Source organism: Mustela lutreola, chromosome 8 (genome assembly GCF_030435805.1).
Source record: "Mustela lutreola isolate mMusLut2 chromosome 8, mMusLut2.pri, whole genome shotgun sequence".
In the NCBI taxonomy this organism is placed as follows: domain Eukaryota; kingdom Metazoa; phylum Chordata; class Mammalia; order Carnivora; family Mustelidae; genus Mustela; species Mustela lutreola.
This window is the reverse complement of record NC_081297.1, coordinates 127,525,592-127,548,403: the sequence shown is the minus strand read 5'-3', so window position 1 is coordinate 127,548,403 and position 22,812 is coordinate 127,525,592. Positions and strand designations below refer to the sequence as shown.

The following is a 22,812-nucleotide window of genomic DNA, read 5'->3' as shown; positions in this document are numbered from 1 at the left end:
ATTGAGTTTCCATAATGCATGAGTTACGTTTACCAGTTTGTGGCATAATATGTCCAATTCCCTGATGCAAAGGTCAAACATATGGAGAAGGAAATCTTCTAGAAAACCGTTTCTGCCTAACTTAGAGGTACTATGTAACTAATCTATTCATTTCTGAGTCCCTTACGCATTTATGTATATCCTTAGAAATTCTTGAGGCAAACAAAAGCCCTTAGATCCACCTATAAGCCAGGTTACAGTCCAACAAATAGTTGGGTTACTCAAGACCAGCCCCTCTTAAGCTGATGTTACTATTACGTATAACCCACACAAAAGGGAGGTATGGTACCAACAGAAGTAGAGGACAAACATCTCTAACAAGATTCATGGTCCTTGAGGTTGGAAGAGACTTAAGAAGTCATCTGGCTGTGGAATGTAATATGAATGCCTCAAGCCAGTCTTGTGTGTGAATAACAGGTGTGCCATATCTGACCTATGTGAATTTGCCTTCTTAGCACAGTCACTGGCACATGGGACATACTCAGTAAAGGATAGTTTCCATTTTATTGATATTATGAGCTCCATCCCTCTACCCACTGATTCTACAGTAATTCTTCCAGCAGCACAAAGCTGTATAAGGGGTTATCTCCATTTCCTTGACCTCAGGGTTCCAAGTAGAGGCACTCTTGGCCTTTACTCAATCCTCTTGGTGAGTATAAAGAAATCAAGTCTGTCCCACTCAACTTTTCCCAGGTGATGGCTTTGTCAGAGCCTGCTGGCCTATAGGATGACATATTCTTTCTTCAGACATGGGTAAATTTCCTGGGTCCAACTGAAATAACTTTCCTGGGCCATTCCTGAAGAAGAGGGATATCCGCTCTCAGTTAGTTATGTATGCCTACATGGTTAAGTTTACTTCTGGGATGAAGGATCGGGAGGCCCTCTGTGGTTACTATATCTTCCACTATAGCTTTCATGTGTAATTTTAAAAAAACCTTTTATTAAAGAAAATGTCTAACACTTATAAAAGCAGAGAAAATAATATACTGAGGCCCTATCTACCCACAACCAGGCTCAACCAATTATCAATTTTTGAGACCTACTTGGTTTCCTCTGTATATATAATCCCACCTAAAAAAGAAATTAGCAAAAAATGCTTCAAAACATTATTGAATGGTGTTCACATTTCCTTTATATCTGATAAATTTTTGAGTGCATTAGTTTGAAATGGGATCAAAATAAAGTCCAAACATTGCAATTATTTATGTCTCTTAAGTCTTTTTTAATATACAGGTTTCTTTTTTTACTTCAATTTTTTGTTGAAGAAACCAGGTTGTTTGTCTTGTAGAGTTTCCATAGTCAGAATTTCTAGTGATGCATCATTTCATTTTAAATATTTCTCTGTCCCCTGGATCTTCTGTAAGTTGTTGGTTAGATTTAAATGCTTACTCCGCTCCCAGTTTATTTTTTTCCAACAGGTATACTTCACTGGTGCTGTTCATCCCCCCCATGAATTCATAAAGAATTGCAAAATCCTCATATTCTAATTTCAACATTCTTTCTTTACTTACTTCCTGAAAATTCTATAAAGAAAATTTTCTCTTCTTTGACTGTAACTATTTGGCTATCCTTAAGTATAGTTCACATAGAAATGGAAATGGTAATCAGTCCTCCTCCCCTCCCCCCCACCAAGGAGTCCTATTTCTTTTAGTGGGAAATAGTTTTTAAAGAACATATCTGGGTGCTAAGAGCTGTCATTTCTTTTTTGAGTCCTTTGAATCACTTTGACACCTTTGTAAAATATTGACCATATGTATGAGTCTATTTTGAGAGTCTCTGTTTTTTCCATTGATATGTTTCTCTTTATGCCAATATCATCCTCTTCTAACTACTACAGCATTGCTAAACCTTGAAATCCGGTAGGGAGTTCTCCAAATTCAAAGATTTTCTTGGCCGTTCACATTTCTTTGCATTTGCTTATAAGTTTTAAAATAAACAGTCAATTTACACTGAAAAAATGTCTGTTGGAATTTTCATTAGAATTTCACTGAATCAATAGACCAAACTGGAAATAAATGATATCCTAGCAATATTAAGACTTTTGATTCATGAACATGATATGTCTATGTCTATTCAGACCTTTAATTTTTTTCTGCAATGCATTACAATTTTCAGTGTAAAAATCTAATATATATTTCCTTAGATATAGTCCTAGAAATTTGATATTTTGAATGGTATTTTTAAAATGTCATTTCCTAGTTGTTTTCTGTTGGTACAAAGAAACTTTTTTTGTGTGTGTGCTTTATTTATTTATTTATTTATTTATTTTAAATTTTTTATTTTTTATAAACATATATTTTTATCCCCAGGGGTACAGGTCTGTGAATCACCAGGTTTATTTTTTATATTGACTTTATGTGCTGCTATTTTGTTTATTAGTTCTAGTAGTTGCTTTATAGAGTCCTAACAAGTTGGAATTTTCCATGTAAAAACTCATATTATTCCCTTCTAATCCACATTCCTTTTGTTTCTTTATCTGCCTTATTGTACTTGTCAGGATCTCCGGCATGATATTGAGCAAAAGTGGTATGAGCAGACATCCTGCTTTGTTCCCAGTCTTAGAGGGAAGCTCAAAATACCTCACCATTAAGTATGATGTTAACACTAGATACTACTTTTTATCAGGTATTCCTAGTTTGCTGAGAGTCTTTAACATCAACGACATTGTTTTTGTTTTGCTTCCAATTGTATTAGTCTCTTTTTATTCTCTTGATTATCTCTGAGCTAACTACTTCTGTTTGTAGGTGATGAAATGTATAATCATCCACTTCACATCTGACACTCTACAAATATGGTCTTTTCCTTTACTTCAACTTAGAATTAATACTTATAATTCTTGTTAAGTTTTGTTTTGTTTTGTTTTCAATATACTAGTCCCAGAAGTAGTTTTCCCTGTTTACCTGAAGTTATCTGAAGACAGCTTTATGCTATCCATTTGTGGTCTACAACAAGGCTCTATCTTCTCTAGAACACTGTAAGACAGACTTAGTTTAAACACATATTAAAGTAAGAGGTAGCCTCTCAAATAAGTTTAAATGCATTTTATTTTTAAGCAACCTACATATGGCTTTTTCTTAAACAAACAAACAACAACAAAAAAAAAAATGACTCCACTCCAAATAAATCAGTATTAAAATAAGTGAAAAGATCAGGATGACATCAACCACTTGTCCAAGCCCTGGTGTCAGTGTGGATGTGTGAAAAGCAGCAGCCAGTTATGATGATAGATGATAGACCCAAAGTAATCGGCATTTTGTTAACATTTTTTTCCATTTTGTTAACATTTTTTCATTTACATTAACATTCATTTCATCCTTAAAGAAAATCATATATAGGGTCACTATCCTCATGGAAGTTCAGCAGAGCTACCATGCCATCTGGATTCATGTTTTCATCAATAAAAAACTGGCAGTTTTTGAATTAACAAAGATGTGCTTGATTTGTCTGCATTCTCTGTTATAAAAGGGTTACACTTTCTGGTCCCTGTTCTTCAAGTTTGCCTTAGACTGATTTCCTATAAGCTATGATGTACTTTTCACAGGCTTCATTTGTGAAGTTTGTTTTCTGTAAGTAATAGTTCCTGACAATATCAACACCAGTGATTACTGTGCTTTTAGTACCTTCACTTTCAGGGCCTTCAGCAAAGTACATTTCCATCAATGGTACCTTCTGTCCTACTATTTTCTCCTTCACCTCCAGGCATAGCTCATTTCCAACCTCCTGAATCTTGTAAATGTCAGAGAACATCTCATCATGTCTGATGAGGTCCAGGTAGATAATCATGATGGCAGCCAGAGAAAGAGAACAGCAGCCCTGGCTTAGCAGGAACCCAGAATTCAGAGCAAGAGCGGTGCAGCTAGAGCAGCACTTAAGGGCAGGGAAAACAGGTGGGAAAAGTGATATCAAATTTTGTAAATGCTTTTGCTCTATTTCAGTGGTCATATAATTTGTCTCTTTTATCCTGTTAATATGGTGAATTACCTTGACTGATCTTTTTTTCTTTAAAGTTTTGTTTTGTTTTGTTCTTGAGACAGCATGCCCAAACAGGGGGAGGAGCAGATGGGGAGGGAAACGGTGGGGGAAAAGAATTTCAAGCAGACTCCACACTGTTTGCAGAGCCCAACATGATCCTTGATCTCACCACCCTGAGATCACAACCCGAGCCAATACCAAGAGTCAGATGCTTAACCAACTGAGCCACCCAGGCACTGCCTGATTGATCTTTAAATGTTAACCTTACATTTCTGGGATAAACTCACTTGATCATCATTTGTATAATTGTAGATACTATACATCTCATTTGCATATTTCATATATTGCTGGAACTGATTTGCTAATATTTCATTAAGGAGTTTTGTGTCTATGTTCATATGTTCATGAGGCATATTGATGGATTCATACTTTTTAATTTTTTTTTTATTTAAGATTTTTTTTTTTTATAAACGTATATTTTTATCCCCAGGGATACAGGTCTGTAAATCACCAGGTTTACACAACATGGGGGCTTAAGTGGGTAGGAGAAGAATAAATGATTCATACTTTTTAAAAAGATTTTATTTATTTATTTATTTGACAGAGAGAGAGACCACAATGAGAGAAGGAACATAAGCAGAGGGAGTAGGAGAGGGAGAAACAGTTTTCCTGCTGAGCAGGGAGCCCAATGTGGGGCTCGATCCCAGACCCTGGGATCATAACCTGAGCTGAAGGTAGATGCTTAACAGCTGAGCCATCCAGGTCCCCCCATACCTTTCTTTTTGATATATCTGTCAGGGTTAAGCTGGCTTCACTTCTAAAAATATGTTTGTGTATGATTTATTATTTTTGTCCTTGTATGTTTGCTCAAATTCTTTAGGGAAATATTCTGGGTCTGGAGTTTTCTTTCTCTCCAAGCTCTTAATTATAAATTCATTTTCTTTAATATATTTAGAGCAATTTATTTTTTCTATTAAACATTTAAAATTATTAAGTTCCTCTATGTACTGTTTTATTTGCATCTCACAAATTTTGATATGTTGTTATCAGTTTGAAATATTTTTAAATTTCTCTTATACTTTCTTCTTTGACCCATGGATTATTTAGAACTATGTTGTTTAATTTCCAGATACTTAGGAGATTTTTCTTCCTAATTTTTATTGGTCTATTCATAAGGTAGGGGTCAGAGAACATACTCTTCAAGATTTCAGTATTTTAAATTGTATTTTGACTTACTTATTATGACTTACTTAAATTTTATTATGACTTACTTTATTATGTATACTGCACTTGAACTACCTACTTATCCAGAATTAAATTCAGAGTTTAAAGATTTAGTCCTCCATAAGACTGCCCTTATTTTAGAAGTCAGCCACTAGTTTCAGGTCTGCACTTCTGACTGAACAGCTATAAATTTTGGGGTTTCCATAACACCCTCAGATTCAGTAATTGGCTGGCATTCACTTAAAACACCATACTTAGGATCGCAGTTTTATTATAAAGGATACAACTCAGGGACAGCCACATGAAAGAGGTACATAGGGGGCTCCTGGGTGGCTCAGTGGGTTAAAGCCTCTGCCTTTGGCTCAGGTCATGATCCCAGGGTCCTGGGATCGAGCCCCACATGGGCTCTCTGCTCACTTCCTCCTCTCTCTCTCTCTCTGCCTGCCTCTCCGCCTACTTGTAATCTCTGTCTGTCAAATAAATAAATAAATAAATAAATCTTTAAAAAAAAAAAAAAGGACAGAAAGAGGTACATAGTCTAGAAGGGTCCTGGATAAGGGGGTTCGATGCCCTCTCCCCATGGAGTCAGACCACAACAACCAGCCAACATATCAATGTTTCCACCATTCTGGAAGCTCTTCATGCTTTGGGTGTCCAGAGTTTACTTTGAATTTCTCTTATTAGGAGCATACACATTTATGATTAGTATGTCTTCCTGATTAACTGAGCCTCTTCTCATTATGAAATGTCTCTCTTTATCTGTCAAAATACTCCCTGATTTAAAGTTTATTTTATCTAATATTAATAAAGTCTCACAAATTTTTTTATGATTACTGTATTCCTAGTATGTCTCTTTCCACTATTTATTTTCAATTTATTTATATTCAGAATACTCCTCATATAGTCAGCTATTACATGTCTTTTTTATCCAACAATCTCTGCCTTTTGATTAGGGTGTTAAACCACTTATATTTAATACAGTAATTAATATAATTGGGGTAGATTTATTATTTGATATTTGCTTTCTGTTTTGCCCATATGTTTCTGTTCCTCTGTTTCTTTTCTTTCTGCCTTCTTTAATTCATTGACCACTATTTAGTTTCTACTTCACCGCAATGGCTTTTTAGCTGTATCTCTTTTTTGGTATTACTCTAATGATTAAATGCATCCTTAACTTATCACATTCCCCTTAGAGTTAATAGTGTACCACTTTATATAAAGTGTAAAAGACATTACTCTGTCCTTTGAACTACAGTTTTCACATATTTTATATCTAGAAATGTTATAAATTCCATGCCTTAATGTGTTTAGTGCTTATTAATTTTCAATGTGTTTAGATTATATCATGATTGCACTTTTTCTATTTTATTTTCATGTCTTAAACCACAGTGTGGTAGATTTTAAATGGTCACAAATACTACCAGATTTCAAATAATAGGACAAGGACAGATAAAGCAGTGAGGTAAAGAGCAACTGACAAGCTATATGATCTCTCTTGGGGTCTGTTTCACTGTCAAAAAAATTGCTATGAGGATTAAATGCATTATAGTTAGTTTATATAGAAGCAGAAGCTCAGTACAGGTTACTATTTCCTTAAAAAAGTTGGATTTTCAGGCTAACATATTTACAATTAACATCAATGTGAGCTGTGTATTGTGAACCAAATATTAATAATGAAGCAAATGAAATGTAGACAAACTAAGTAGTAAGTCAAGGAAAATATTAATTTGTATTTATCCCAATGTGCACAGTAAAAAGTACTTATTAATTGGATGAAGTAAAAATAATTACCCAAGTGCTCTTACCTTAATAGAATCGATATTTTGTAGTTCTACTAACATGTCAATAAGTAATTCTGCTCCCAAATAGAACGGCAAAACACAGGTACAGAGGAAACAATCTTGGCTAATAGGAAATGTTTTATATATATCCACTGTTTGTTTAAGAAGTATCTGTAGCTCCTGAGTAAAGTTCCAAAGGGCCCGACAGCAGTTCTGAAGCAGAGTCCAATAGCCACCACGATGAGCAAGAACCTAAAACAAAGACAACATTTAAAAAATCAAAGTTTCAAAAGTTAGAGATCTCTGAACAACTTCATCTTTCTGCAAAAATTATGTTAACAGGGGCGCCTGGGTGGCTCAGTGGATTAAAGCCTCCGCCTTCGGCTCAGGTCATGATCTCAGGGTCCTGGGATGGAGCCCCACATCATGCTCTCTGTTTGGCAGGGAGCCTGCTTCCCCCTCTCTCTCTGCCTGCCTCTGCCTACTTGTGATCTCTCTATGTCAAATAAATAAATAAATTATGTCAACAATAAAAAATAACTGTGTGTCATTTATATCATTATCTCAGTTAATTCTAACAATAGCTCCTATGAAATAAGCATGCACTAGCATTCTATTAATTTACAGATAAGGAAACACAGATTGGAGCTAACTTGCACAGGGTCATGATCTACTAAGTGGTTAGCTAAGATTTGCACACTAGCAGTCTGACTCAAAACATTTCCATTGTTCTAGGTTCTGAGAATGTGGCAATGAGCAAGGGTAACCGGGTCTTCCCTTATGTTGCTTCAGTTTATTAGGGGCGACTGACACTAGATAAGTAGACAAATAAAAATGTAGTTCCAGGGGAGCCTGGGTGGCTTAGTGGGTTAAGCCTCTGCCTTTGGCTCAGGTCATCATCTCAGTATCCTGGGATCGAGCCCCACATCAGGCTTTCTGCTCAGCGGGGAGCCTGCTTCCTCCTCTCTCTCTCTCTGCCTGCCTCTCCACCTACTTGTGATCTCTGTCTATCAAATAAATAAATAGAATTTTTTAAAAAATGGAGGTTCCAGGGAATAATAAGTATTGTAAAGAAAAAGAAAGCAGAATTGGGTTAGAATCTGACAAGCATGAAATGATATGCCCTTTTAGATGGGGGTGATCAGGAAAAAAGTCCTCTCTGAGGAGGTGACATGATCAGAGACTTGAATGTTCAGTTGAACAAGTCATGTGAAAGTGGGGGAGAGGGTGTTGAGAGGATAGGATTTGAAACTGAGGGACCAGCAAACTGCAAAGGATGGAGGATGAATTTGAGGGATGAGAAAGGAACAAGCTCTGTGCTCTCAAGATCACACAGAGGAGAGTGGACTGAATGAGAGCAAGATGAACTGAGTTCCAAGAAGTGAGCAAGACCCAGACCTGCCAGGGCCCTGAAGCTGGTGGAAGGATAGAATGCAGTGCCCTTAGTCAAGGGGGATGAAGTGGGTTTGCTTTGCATTTTTTAAGAAATCACCTTCTTCACAGAGAAAATGGGAATGAAAGTGGTCTAGAAAGGATAGATTTCCTCTCAACTCTTGAGAGGTTTGAAGTTTATGCCATTCCTGCAATGAGAAAAAGGAAACTAATTCCTTTGTAGCTAATGATTCCAATTTTAAGTTTAATAATGTATCATATAATATTTAAGAAAAAAAAGAGAGAAGACACAATTGGCTTGTAGAAGCAAGGGGTCAGGAGCTAGGAGCAGGATTTTTCTGTTGCCCAGAAAGAGTGTTCCCTGTGTTAGAGAGAATAAAGTGATCTATCGTATCCCAGGTAGGAGTAAGACTCCAGAAGGAACCACTGATGTCACCATCATAGAAATCCATGTCCCAAATATGGCCAAGAAAGTTGCAAAGGAGTATCTGTATATTCACAGAGACTGTGTAGACAAGGACAGAGGCCAACTCAGCTCCGCACCAATGGATAAATGATGACTAAAGCAGCTTTCTCCTCTCCCTGACAGCCTCACAAGGTGTAAATCTTCAGCACTAATGGCAAGCAAACCTCAAAAATGACTGATGTGAAACCCAGAAAATTTAGTTTCAAAGTTGAAACTAAAATTATGTGTAGTAAGTAAATAAGTACATCTTACATGCCCAAACAAATGGCTGAGATTTATGTCTATTAATTTAGAAAATTAGCTAAAATTAAATTAAAGTAAAATTTAAAATTTAGCACCTTACCATTGCTCTCCTGCAATATAAGAAGATCTTCATAAAATGATCCAATATACCCAAATTTGCAGCTCGATCCTTTTCTTTAGCACTAAGACCTGACTGAGAGTCTGAGTCATTAAATGTTTGTGTCTTGGATACATTTTCATCACTCATTCTGGAATTAATAAATGTGGAAAATTCTTCAGCATCTACAGTACAAAAATAAAGTATAACATTATTGGAAGCAGAAAGTTCCAGAAGACATAAGTGATAAGCATCAAATGAGTAATCAAGATAAGAAATGCTATATAAATTTGGAGGAAGGATGGGATTATCATGGACACAATGAACCAAGGAAAGTTTCTAGAGAAGGAGGAATCCAGATTAGGTCTTAAAGGGCGAACATGGTTTAGCTATGCAAAAAGACTATGAAGAATATCATTCTGGGCAAGAGTAACAGCCAAGGGAACAACGCAGAGATAGGAATGTCATGTTTTCTAAGGGACCAATCATAGAATCCCACTTAATTTCCTTAATTTCTCCCTAAATAGTCTATTCCCAGGACATATACACTAGAAGGTGAGTAGCATTTCCTGGAGTTAAAAAGTACAGCAAACATGTCCATGCATTATCTTAATGGTGTGATATAAAAACACAAATCTTCTTTTAGAACTTTGCATTAATTAATAAGTCTCAATAGCACAGTATTCTATTGGTGATTTCATGGGAGGTCTTAGGCAGGTAGTTTAAAAAAAAAAAAACCCTCAAGAAGCTATATATTACTATCTACTTATAAAACACGGACTCTGTGTCAAGGGAATTTACTTTCAAATACTTCAATATTCATATATAATGTGAAGGTATCAGTTAAATCTAATCTACACCCTAGAAGAAATCAGAAGGCATACCAAGTACCTCAAATATAAATCAACACTCTGTGGCAATTAAAACAGCAAATGAAGTATCCTGATCAGCAGTAAGTTATATAGCACTTAAAATACCATTACTAAAAATCTACATAAGAGCGTTTGTAATAGTATGAAGATATTAGAAAGAAGTCTTTGTTTGTGAAATGAGTGGTATTCAAGATAGGTGATTGCTAAGAATAGTGTCATCAGTTGTGGCACGCAGATCAAGAGGTCTTTTCTTTTGCATTTCTCCACCTCCCAGAGTAAGTCTCCTGTCACCTGAAAAGATGACAAGAATACAGGTTTGTCCTGCCATTCAAACAAATATTATTGCATTCACCTGGGAGTAAGCTTTCATGGAAGGTGCTAGTTGGAGATCCTAAGACAAGAGTAGACTCCCCTGAGTACAAAATCAGTACTATCAAATAGCTATAGGACTGTTTCCATGTCAGTTACATCAGTATGTGTGGTAGAATTTGTTCTGAAACTTACTTCTGCTAAAATATAACCCCAAATATCAAGTCTTCACCTATCTTGACAACAGGAGGCTACCAATATTTTTAAAAGAACATTAGGGGTGCCTTGGTGGCTTAGTCGGTTAAGTGTCTGACTCTTTATTTCAGTCCAAGTCATGATCTCAGGGTTTTGAGATCGAGCCCAGCATGGAGCCTGATAAAGATTCTTTCTTCCTGGAGTGCCTGGGTGGTTCAGTGGGTTAAAGCCTCTGCCTTTGGCTCAAGTCATGATCTCAGGGTCCTGGGATCGAGCTCCGTATCAGGCTCTCTGCTTAGCAGGGAGCCTGCTTCCTTCTCTCTCTCTCTCTGCCTACTTGTGATATCTGTCTGCCAAATAAATAAATAAAATCTTTAAAAAACAAAAAAAAGATTCTCTCTTTCTCTCCCTCTGCCCCTCCCCACCACTTTCTCCCTTTCTAAAAATAAATAAATACATACATACATACATACATACATAGATTTTATTTGGTGAACAGCCAAATGATGTAGGTTAGCCACTGGTTTAGGTTAGAATACAACATATATATTTCCAAATACATACCATAAAAATACAGAAAATTCTTAAAAACTGAGAAAATAAGAAAATCCTACAAAATACCACAACTCAATTAAATTCCTGGGTCACTGGAAAATGATATGTGCGGAGTGTGTATATGTGTGTGTGCTCATGTGTGTGTTGTATCAGTGAAAAAAAATATAGAAGCAATTTGATAGTATACATCATAATTTTTTTTTATTTTACCTGATGGTAAGTTGGCCTTTCTTTTTCTAGCTGTATGAAGGAAATCAAGTATCACTTTATAATTTTCTAGAGTCAATTTCGTTGTTGGTAATACTGTTCCTGAATTATATAGTGAGAACATATTAGGATCACATGATCGGAAACTGCCAGGAGGAAAATATCATTAAAAATATATATAAACAAAATTGATTTCAATCTGTCAAATACAATCTACTTTAATTTTTAAATTATTGTGGGTTAGAGCTTCCAAATTTTGGATCATAACATATTCTTACACTTAACCAAAGCCAAACAATTTCCCATTAAATTTTAAAATTATACAATGTAACTTTGCTCTTAGGAATTTTAACGTCAATATCTATTTCCCTGAAAGGGCCTTCAAAAATGGGAATGATGATCTATATTCATTCTAAGGGCTCTGAAACAATAATTTATGTCAATTTAACCTGATTAAAACACAACTCAATGAAGATACCTACTATATAAAGCAATGTGTCCACAATCAATGTTACTTCTTTTATAAATTAAGGTCTAAGCAATAAATAATCCTCCACCAAAAATAAACAAATGCAAAAATATATGCATACATAAATATTGAGTATGTTTTAATGGTTTTAGTAAAATTGAATTTAGCACCAAGTTACACTGATACAAATTTGGTCATTGTCTAATTGCTGTGCTATGAAGTAATCATGTCTGAATGGTCATGTATGATTGAAATTTCAGAGAATTCTTCTCAGTGTTCAGAGGACAGTTAGGAAGCCCATCTGATCTGAATCATTCTCCTCTCATGGCTTCATGAATGGGTTACTTTGCCAAAAGCCTTCCCAGTTGGCCAGGCAATCTAACTACTTCTTAAATGCAAATCTGGTCTAGCCTGCATAGGAAAGGGAACTATCTGGAGACATTTTAATGGAGGTTCAATCTGGTAATGATTTAACCAAAATTCTAATGAAATCAGAAACTCCTATCAAGTTTACCATGGATTTCACCTGCATATTTTATCACTGGATTATTGAAATAAATACCTCTTAATTTGTAACCCTGTTACAGTCTTTCCTTCCTCCAATCCATTTGATACGTTGCTGTCAGAGAAATTTTTTATCATTGCCCTGCTCAAAAACCCTTAATAATCCACCACTGTATATAAATTAAAGTTCAGATTTAGTAGTTAAGACCCCCCAAGATCTGCTATGAATATTCTTTTATTTTTTTAATTATTTCACACTATTCCTTTTTATTTACCCTATATTCTGGTCAGACCATTTCAGGTTCTCATCCTGTGTTTCCTACCTGGGCTCTAACTCATGTGCTTCCAACCACCTAGAATACCTCTTCCCCTATCTGCACATTTCTAAATCTTTCCTATTTATCAAGAACCAAGCCAAGTGGCCCTTCCCCATGAAATCTTTCCTGTGAGTTTCATTCAGAAAAAAGCCTTTTCTCCATGAACAAAGAAGACTTTGTGTATACTTCACCTTATACCATTATTTACAGTTGTTCATTAACACCTGTGATCCACCTTGTGAAACTCTATCTTGTATGTCCTGCTCATCTTTTCATGCTCACTTAGTCTACCTCAGGAACTTGTATCTAACAGGAGCTCAGCTGTATGTTTTTCTTAATGAAAGACTCTATTCCCCTTTTTAATGATTACATAGTAGTTCACATTATGTATTTATTTCTATTTTATCTCCCATAACACTTTAGCCAAGGACACTCAAGAGCTCAACAGTGTCTTCTGAATTAATGATACAAAGTGTACATTGTATGAGAAAATACAATTTATGTTTATAGAGGCTTAAAATATACCTCAAAATGAAACAGCTTTGTCTAATACCCAATAACTATAGCCAATACACAATATTAAATTTCTCTTGAAATGACACTATCTCCTTCACAGACATCTATACTAACAAACATATTCAAGATATGTGCAGATTAGTACTTCCTAAGTGCTTATATCCAGCACCTGTTTGGGGAAGATTCTGAGATAAGAAATTAAGTAATGTATCAATGATCAGTAAAGAAAGAAGCACTCTGTAAACCTTTTTAAGTTATTATCAACTTTGGATCCCTGAACATAACAAACAAAATCCATGCTCATGCTAAAAAAGTATCATTCACTGATAATATTCTATACCTGACCACTGGATGTGAAGGGCCAAATTTCATCTTTGTACGCTCCCCCAGCTTCGTTAAAAGAAGGTTGAAGTGTGCACTTGCCAGATACAGGTTCATCTGAGCTCTCCAGGGCATCTCCTCCAGAAATATTTGATGTAACCTCTTCCTTTTCACAAAATTTAGTATTATAGGATTCAAGTTATCCACCAGGAATCGATAAGCAAGTTTTCTAACATCAGTTCTCTTATTTCTGCCAAAGAGAAACAGGTTTTGAAATTACATAAGCTTCCAGATATTTGATAACAAACAATGATTCCAATTTGTATAAAATACACCAAGAATTCACTTGACTGCCCTTATGCAAATGTTTCTGGCTTATTCATCATTTCCTTGGCACTAAGAATGTTAAATAGGGCAGTAGAGAAGCCATGAAGATAAGCAGTAAGGACAAAGACACTATGTATTGCCTTCCATTCTCTATAATGTCTGTGTCCTAAGCTCCAATCGGACAGCTTTTCTTTTCCATAAACAAAAGGCCACTGAGATCAGACAATGGAATTATAAAATAATGTTCACATTCATCCCCTTACTTCAATATTAAACAAGAAAATCATTTCTCTGTATTGTTCCTTAAGGAAAAAAAGCAATGGAGCAAAGTTTTTCCAACATTAGTTAGACTAGAGCAGAAATAAAATATCAATCAACTATAAATGAAATAATTTCATAAATCCATATTCAAGGAAGGAGTCAAGATGGTGGAGAAGTAGCAGGCTGAAGCAACATCAGATAGCAGGAGATCAGCTAGATAGCTTAGCAAACCATTCCAAACACCTACAAATCCAACAGGAGATCAAAGAGAAAAAGAGCAGCAACTCTAGAAACAGAAAATCCACCACTTTCTGAAAGGTAGGACTGGTGGAGAAGTGAATCCAAAGCGACAGGAAGATAGACTGCAGGGGGAGGGGCCGGCTCCTGGCAAGAAGTGGAGCAATGGAGCACAAAATCAGAACTTTTAAAAATCTGCTCCACTGAGGGACATCACTCCAGAGGCTAAACCAGGGTGAAGCCCACGCAGGGACAGCCTGGTCTCAGGTCCCACAGGGTCATTGAAGGATCGGGACTGTCTGAGTGTCACAGAGCTCACAAGTATTAGAGTGCGGAAGCCAGCTACCAAGAGGGAGCCAAAGAGTGAGCTCTCAACTCAGGGTTACCTTAAATTGTGACCCGTGGCACAGGCCACTGCTCTGTGAGCAGGGACCCCAAAAGATCTGGGGACACCCCCTTGGAAGAGCACAGGGATCTGTGGGGTTTGGAGACTCCAGGCGGGGCTGTATGCCAGAGACAGATACCCTTCGTCAAAGGCCGGGTGAGCTCGGAGTGCAGCTGGAGACCAGGGAGATGGGAGTGATTGAGCGATTTTTTCCAAGGGCGCACTGAGGAGTGGGGCCCCAAGCTCTGGGCTCCTCCGGGCCGGAGATTGGGAGGCCGCCATTTTCATTCCCATCCTCCGGAACTCTACAGAAAGTGTTCAGGGAACAAAAGCTCCCAAAAGTGATCGTGAGCAGATTACTTAGCCCGGCCCCTGGTAAGTGTGGTGCAATTCAACCTCGGGCAAAGACACTTGAGAATCACTACAACAGGTCCCTCCACAAGAAGATCAGCAAGAAATCCAGCCATGACCAAGTTTACTTACCAAGGAGAACAGCAGAATTCCAGAGGAAGAGAAAGCAAAGCATGGAATTCATGGCTTTCTCCCCATGATTCTTTAGCCTTGCAAAGTTAATTAATTTTTTTTAATTTTATATTTTTTCTTCAGCTAATTTTTTTTTTACTTTTACCCTTTCCTCTTTTAACATTTTTAACTAGGTGATCTTAACAATAACTTTCAAAAAAAATCTTTTTTGAACTTATTATAGTAATATTTTATCCTTCATTGTATCTAACTTTATTTTTTGTATACATAGGGTTATTTCTTCTAAAAAAAATTTGAGATACAACTTCTAATAGATCAAATTATACCCTAAATCTAGCACAGGGCTTTGTTCTAGTCTCCAGCCTGAGCAAATTCTCTCCACTTTCTTTTTCTTTATTCTCCCAACTAACTTATCTTATCAACTCCTTTTTTAGAAATTAAAAAAAAAAATTTCATCTTTATTGTAATATCCCATCCCTTCATCATGTTTGCCCTTATATATGTTTTTCATTCTTTAAAATTGGGGGAGGTAGTTTCTTCTAAGAGACCAAAATATTCACAAAATTAAGTGGGTGACCCTGTTCTATTCACCAGTCTAATATATAAATGTTCTTTTTTATACTTCTTTTAAAATTTTTTTTCTCTGAAGTTCTTTTCACCCCTTTTCTTCCCCCCATGATTTGGGGTCTCTTCTAATTTGGTTAAAGCACATTTTCCTGTGGTTTTTGCCACCTTTTTAGTATTTTATTTGCTCCTTCATATATTCTTATCTGGATAAAATGACAAGGCAGGAAAACTCACCACAAAAAAAAAAAAAAAAAAGGAACAAGAGGCAGTACCGCAGGCCAGGGACCTAATCAATATGGACATTGGTAATGAGCCAGATCTAGAATTCAGAATAACGATTCTCAAGGTGCTAGCTGAACTCGAAAAAGGCTTGGAAGATATTAGAGAAACACTTTCTGGAGAAATAAAAGAACTAAAATTTAACCAAGTTGAAATCAAAAAAGCTATTAATGAGGTACAATAGAAAATGGAGGCTCTTACTGCTAGGATAAATGAGGCAGAAGAGAGAATTAGTGATATAGAAGACCTAATGACAGAAAATAAAGAAGCTAAGCAAAAAAGAAACAAACAACTAGTGGACCATGAGGGGAGAATTCAAGAGATAAGTGATACCATAAGACAAAACAACATTAGAATAATTGGGATTCCAGAAGAAACAGAAAGAAAAAGGGAAGCAGAAGATGTATTTTGGGGAATTATTGTAGAGAATTTCCCTAATACGGCAAAGGGAACAAGCATCAAAATCCAGGAGGCACAAAGAATCCACATCAAAATCAATAAGAATAGGTCCACACCCTGTCATCTAACAGTAAAATTTACAAGTCTTAATGACAAAGAGAAAATCCTAAAATCAGCCCGGGACAAGAAGTCTGTAACATAAAAGGGTAAAAATAGTAGATTGGCAACAGACTTACCCACAGAGACCTGGCAGACAAGAAAGAACTGGCATGATATATTCAGAGCATTAGACAAGAAAAACATGCAGCTAAGAATACTATACCCAGCTAGGCTATTATTCAACACAGAAGGAGAGATAAAAAGCTTCCAGGACAAACAAACACTAAAAGAATTTGTAAATACCAAACAGGCTCTACAGGAAATATTGAAAGGGGTCCTCTAAGCAAAGAGAGAGCCTAAAAGTAGTAGATCAGAAAGGAACAGAGACAATATACAGTACTAGACACCTTACAGGCAATACAATGGCACTAAATTCATATCTTTCAATAGTTACCCTGAATGTAAATGGGCTAAATGCCCAATAAAAAGACATAGGGTATCAGAATGGATAAAAAAAAACAAAACCCATCAATATGGTCTCTACAAGAAACTCATTTTAGAGCCAAAGACATCTCCAGATTTAAAGTGAGGGGGTGGAAAACTATTTACCATGCTAATGGACATCAAAAGAAAGCTGGGGTGGCAATCCTTATATAGATCAATTAGATTTTAAGCCAAAGACTATAATAAGAGATGAGGAAGGACACTATATCATACTCAAAGGGTCTGTCCAACAAGAAGACCTAACAGTTTTAAATATCTATGCCCCTAGCATGGGAGCAGCCAACTATGTAAAACAATTAATAACAAAATCAAAGCAATATATCAACAATAATACAATAATAGTAGGGGACTTTAAGAACCCCCTCACTGAAATGGACAGATCATCCAAGCAAAAGATCAAAAAGGAAATAAAGGCCTTAAATGACACTCTGGACCAGATGGACATCACAGATATATTCAGAACATTCCATCCCAAAGCAACAGAATACACATTCTTCCCTACTGCACATGGAACATTCTCTAGGATAGATCACATCCTGGGTCACAAATCAGGTCTCAACCAGTACCCAAAGATTGGGATCACTCCCTGCATATTTTCAGACCACAATGCTCTGAAACTAGAACTCACACAAGAGGAAAGGTGGAAAGAACTCAAATACATGGAGGCTAAAGAGCATCCTACTAAAGAATGAATGGGTCAACCAGCAAATTAAAGATGAATTGAAAAAATTCGTGGAGACAAATGATAATGAAAACACAACTGTTCAAAATCTGTGGGACACAGCAAAGGCAGTCCTGAGAGGAAAATATACAGCGGTACAAGCCTTTCTTAAGAAACTAGAAAGGTCTCAAAGACACAACCTAAACCTACACCTAAAGGAGCTAGAGAAAGAACAGCAAAGAAAGCCTAAACCCAGGAGGATCAGAGCAGAAATAAAGATCAGAGCAGAAATCAGTGAAACAGAAACCAAAAGAACAGTAGAAGAAATCAACGAAACTAGGAGGTGGTTCTTTAAAAGAATTAATAAGATTGATAAACCCCTGGCCAGACTTATAAAAAAGAAAAGAGAAAGGACCCAAATTAATAAAATCATGAATGAAAGAAGAGAGATCACAACCAACACCAGCGAAATAAAATCATCTTAAGAACATATTATGAGCAACTATACACCAGCAAATTTGACAATCTGGGAACAATGGTTGCATTCCTAGAGACATATAAACTACCAAAATGGAACCAGGAAGAAATAGAGAACTTAACAGACCCATAACCAGTAAGGATATTGAAGCAGTCATCAAAATATCTCCCAACAAACAAGAGCCCAGGGACAAATGGCTTCCCAGAGGAATTCTACCAAACATTTAAAGAAGAATTAATACCTATTTTTCTGAAACTGTTCTAAAAAATAGAAATGGAAGGAGAACTTCCAAACTCATTTTATGAGGCCAGCATTACCGTAATCCCAAAACCAGACAAAGACTCCATCAAAAAGGAGCATTACAGACCAATATCCTTGATGAACACAGATGCAAATATTTTCACCAAAATACTAGCCAATAGGATCCAACAGTACATTAAAAGGATTATTCACCATGACCAAGTGGGATTTACTCCAGGGCTGCAAGGTTGGTTCAACATCTGCAAATCAATCAATGTGATACAATACATTAATAAAAGAAAGAACAAGAACCATATGATACTCTCTCTCAATAGATGCTGAAAAAACATTTGACAAAGTAAAGCATCCTTTCATGATCAAAACTTTGCAAAGTATAGGGGTAGAGGATACATACCTCAATATCATCAAAGCCATCTATGAAAAATCCACCGCAGATATCATTCTCAATGGAGAAAAACTGAGAGCTTTTCCCCTAAGGTCAGGAACATGGCAAGGATGTCCATTATCACCACTGCTATTCAACATAGTGCTAGAAGTCCTAGCCTCAGCTATCAGACAACAAAAAGAAATTAAAGGCATCCAAATCAGCAAAGAAGTCAAACTATCACTCTTTGCAGATGATATGATATTATGTGTGGAAAACCCAAAAGAATCCACCCCAAATCTTCTAGAACTTGTACAGGAATTCAGTAAAGTGTCAGGATATAGAATCAATGCACAGAAATCAGTTGCATTTCTTTACACCAGCAACAAGACAGCAACAAGACAGAAGAAAGAGAAATTAAGGAGTCAATCACGTTTACAACTGCACCCCAATCCATAAGATACCTAGGCATAAACCTAACCAAAAAGGCAAAGAATCCATACTCAGAATACTATAAAGTATTCATGAAAGAAATTGAGGAAGGCACAAAGAAATGGAAAAATGTTCCATGCTCATGGATTGGAAGAATAAATATTGTGAAAATGTCTATGCTACATACAGCAGTCTACACATTTAATGCAATCCCTATCAAAATCCCATTCATTTTTTTCAAAGAAATGGAACAAATAATCCTAAAATTTATATGGAACCAGAAAAGACCTTGAATAGCCAGAGGAATATTGAAAAAGAAAGCCAAAGTTGGTAGCATCACAATTCCAGACTTCAAGATCTATTACAAAGCTGTCATCATCAAGACAGTATGGTACTGGCACAAAAACAGACACATAGATCAATGGAACAGAATAGAACCCAGAATTGGACCCTCAACTCTTTGTCAACTAATCTTCGACAAAGCAGGAAAGAATGTTCAGTGGAAACAAGACAGTCCTTGAACAAATGGTGTTGGAAACATTGGACAGCAACATGCAGAAGAATGAAACTGGACCATTTCCTTACACCACACACAAAAATAGACTCAAAATTGATGAAAGACCTCAGTATGAGACAGGAATCCATCAAAATCCTTGAGGAGAATACAGATAGCAACCTCTTCAACCTCAGCCACAGCAACTTCTTCCTAGAAACATCACCCACAGCAAGGAAGCAAGGCCAAAACTGAACTACTAGGACTTCATCAAGATCAAAAGCTTTTGCACAGCAAAGGAAACAGTCAACAAAACCAAAAGACAACTGACAGAATGGGAGAAGATATTTGCAAACGAAATATCAGATAAAGGGCTAGTATCTAAAATCTATAAAGAACTTACCAAACTCAACAACGAAAGAACAAATAAACCAATCCAGAAATGGGCAAAAGACATGGACAGACATTTCTGCAAAGAAGACATCCAGTTGGCCAACAGACACATGAATGCTCCACATCACTCACCATCAGGGAAATACAAATCAAAACCACAGTGAGATACCACCCTACACCAGTCGGAATGGCTAAAATTAATAAGTCAGGAAATGACAGATACTGAAAGAATGTGGAGAAAGGGGAACCCTCCTACACTGTTGGTGGGAATGGAAGCTGGTGCAACCACTCTGGAAAACAGCATGGAGGTTCCTCAAAAAGTTGAAAACAGAGCTACCCTATGACCTAGCAACTGCACTACTGGTATTTACCCTAAAGATGCAAACATAGTGATCCTAAGGGGCACGTGCACCTGAATGTTTATAGCAGCAATGTCCACAAAAGCCAAACTATGGAAAGAAGATTAATTATCAAGAGATGAATTGATAAAGAAGATGTGGTCTATATATACAATGGAATACTATGCAGTCATCAAAAGAAATGAAATCTTGCCATTTGCGACAACATGGATGGAACTAGTGGGTATTGTGCTTAGTAAAATAAGTCAATCGGAGAAAGACAACTATCATATGATCTCCCTGATATGAGGGAGTTGAGAGGCAGCGTGTGGGGTTTGGGGGGTAGGAAAAGAATAAATGAAACAAGATGGGATCAGGAAGGAGACAAACCATAAGAGATTCTTAATCTCACAAAACAAACTGAGGGTTGCCGCAGGGAGGGTGGTAGGCAGAGGGTGGTGGGGTTATGGACATTAGGGAGGGTATTTGCTATGATGAGCGCCGTGAAGTGTCTAAACCTGGCAATTCACAGACCTGTACACCTGGGGCTAATAATACAATTTAAAAAAAAATCCATATTCAATATGCTCTGAAAAAAACTAGTATTTTAAAATTTAGCTAGTAGTTCATATCTTAAGTGTAGCATAAATTCAATTTGTTTAAAATTATTTCTATCGAAATTATTTCCATCAAAGTCATCCAACTATTTTTATAGTTGTGTAGTTGTTTACATGGCATGATATATTTCTTCGAAGTACCTCTCTCCTTTTTTTTTAATGTGGACATTGCTACTGTCTCATTGGTCAGCACCATTGTGTCTGATTTATATTGGAGAAAGGAAAAAGAATCTCAATTGGTAAGTGAGAGTATCTTGCTCATTTAATAGATAATATGTCTAAATCTGACACAACACACACACACACACACACACACACACACACACACACGAAAAGGAAAGGAAGGTGGATGGAAAGTCAAGTATCCCCAAAAGGTCCAGGAGAGTTTGACAGCACTAGCCACATCTTTCCTCACTGAAGGTGAGAGTCCAGGGAGAGCAGTGACAGAGGAGAGCCTTCTTCTATGTATCTTGTCAAGATAGTAACAGACTCCAGGGGGTCTGGAAGGGAGCAAGAGCCAGCCCAAAGGGTAGAGAATGCTGCTTCTTTTACCTGAGTAGTTCCTACTGTGCAGGGTACTCCATGAGTAGCTCTGTCTCTATGAGCCACAGATGTGAGCAGACCCAGCAGCCAGAGAGGAAACTCAGGAGGGACAGTCAACATAAATAAATGCTCAGTGATACGGAACCATAAGAAGAAGAAGATAGAAACATGAATTAGGAAAATATTAAGGAATCCAGACATTATCATCTGTATATTCTAGCTTAAACAAATAAGTTAATATATTGACCTTAATGGAAACAGGATTCTTACAATTATAAAAAAAAATTACAATTAGGGAAAGAGAAAACATTGGAAAGTATCTTGTGGTATGGAACTGAAAATGGATGTATCTGTACATCCATTACAAATGGATGTACATACATCCAATACAAATGGATATATTGTACCTTACAATTTTAAATAGATACATAGATCTATTTAGATGGACATAGATATTTCCTAGTATTGCCTATTGAAAGGACCTAGAAGCAAAGAAATCTCAGTAGTCTCCAGACCTTAGATTCCAAATACTACTTCCACTAAAAGGAATCAACTGTTTCCAGGGCCAGGACAGGGAAGGTACAAGATGAACATCTTGAGGTAATAGGAAGAAGCTCAAAAAAAAAGATGGTGACATATCAAAAAGACTAAGGAGCTAGGCTGAAAGGGCTCCTAATGGCCAAATCTGGAAAAATTTGAGACTCAAATAATAATGTTGATTTGATAAAGGATATCTACAAAAAAAAAAACTACCACAAATATAATTCTTAATGATAAAATGTTGAAAGCCTGAAAGCTTTTTCTCTGAAATGGGAATCAAAGATATCCACTAACATCATTTCTTTCAGCACTGAAATAGCAGGCTTAGCAAGAACAAAAATAAGAAAAAGGAAGTACAGAAGGGGAAATACAAGGATTGAAAATTAAGAAGTAAAACAGCTGTCTATCATAAATAATATGATTGTATATTTATAAAATCCAAAATAACCTAGAGTTAAGGTATTAGAATTAATCAGCAAATTTATTAAGCCCATGGAAGACAAAGTCAATATACAAAAAATAGCTCTATTTCTACATACCAGCAATAAACAATTACAAACTAAATTCTAAAGAGATAGTTCTAGTAACTTAAAAAATACCTAGGAATTAATCAAAGCAAAGATGTGCAATACCTACTCACAGAAAATAGAAATTATAAGGATAATTTTAAAT

The 22,812-nt window shown here is 36.4% G+C and overlaps 1 protein-coding gene and 1 pseudogene across 2 annotated transcripts in view; both read right to left on the bottom strand.

Annotated features, from left to right (window-relative positions):
- The window catches only part of CFAP54 (cilia and flagella associated protein 54), a 316,944-nt gene that overhangs the window by 141,528 nt on the left and 152,604 nt on the right, over positions 1 to 22,812 (bottom strand). For both annotated transcript variants that reach the window (XM_059186580.1, XM_059186581.1), the window contains exons 33-36: positions 13,499 to 13,729; positions 11,356 to 11,498; positions 9,218 to 9,399; positions 7,041 to 7,268 (exon numbers count right to left, since the gene is read on the bottom strand). In XM_059186580.1, coding sequence (XP_059042563.1) covers positions 7,041 to 7,268; positions 9,218 to 9,399; positions 11,356 to 11,498; positions 13,499 to 13,729 — 784 coding nt within the window. The remainder of the gene's footprint in view (positions 1 to 7,040; positions 7,269 to 9,217; positions 9,400 to 11,355; positions 11,499 to 13,498; positions 13,730 to 22,812) is intronic.
- On the bottom strand, positions 1,425 to 3,822 carry LOC131838208 (translationally-controlled tumor protein-like; annotated as a pseudogene).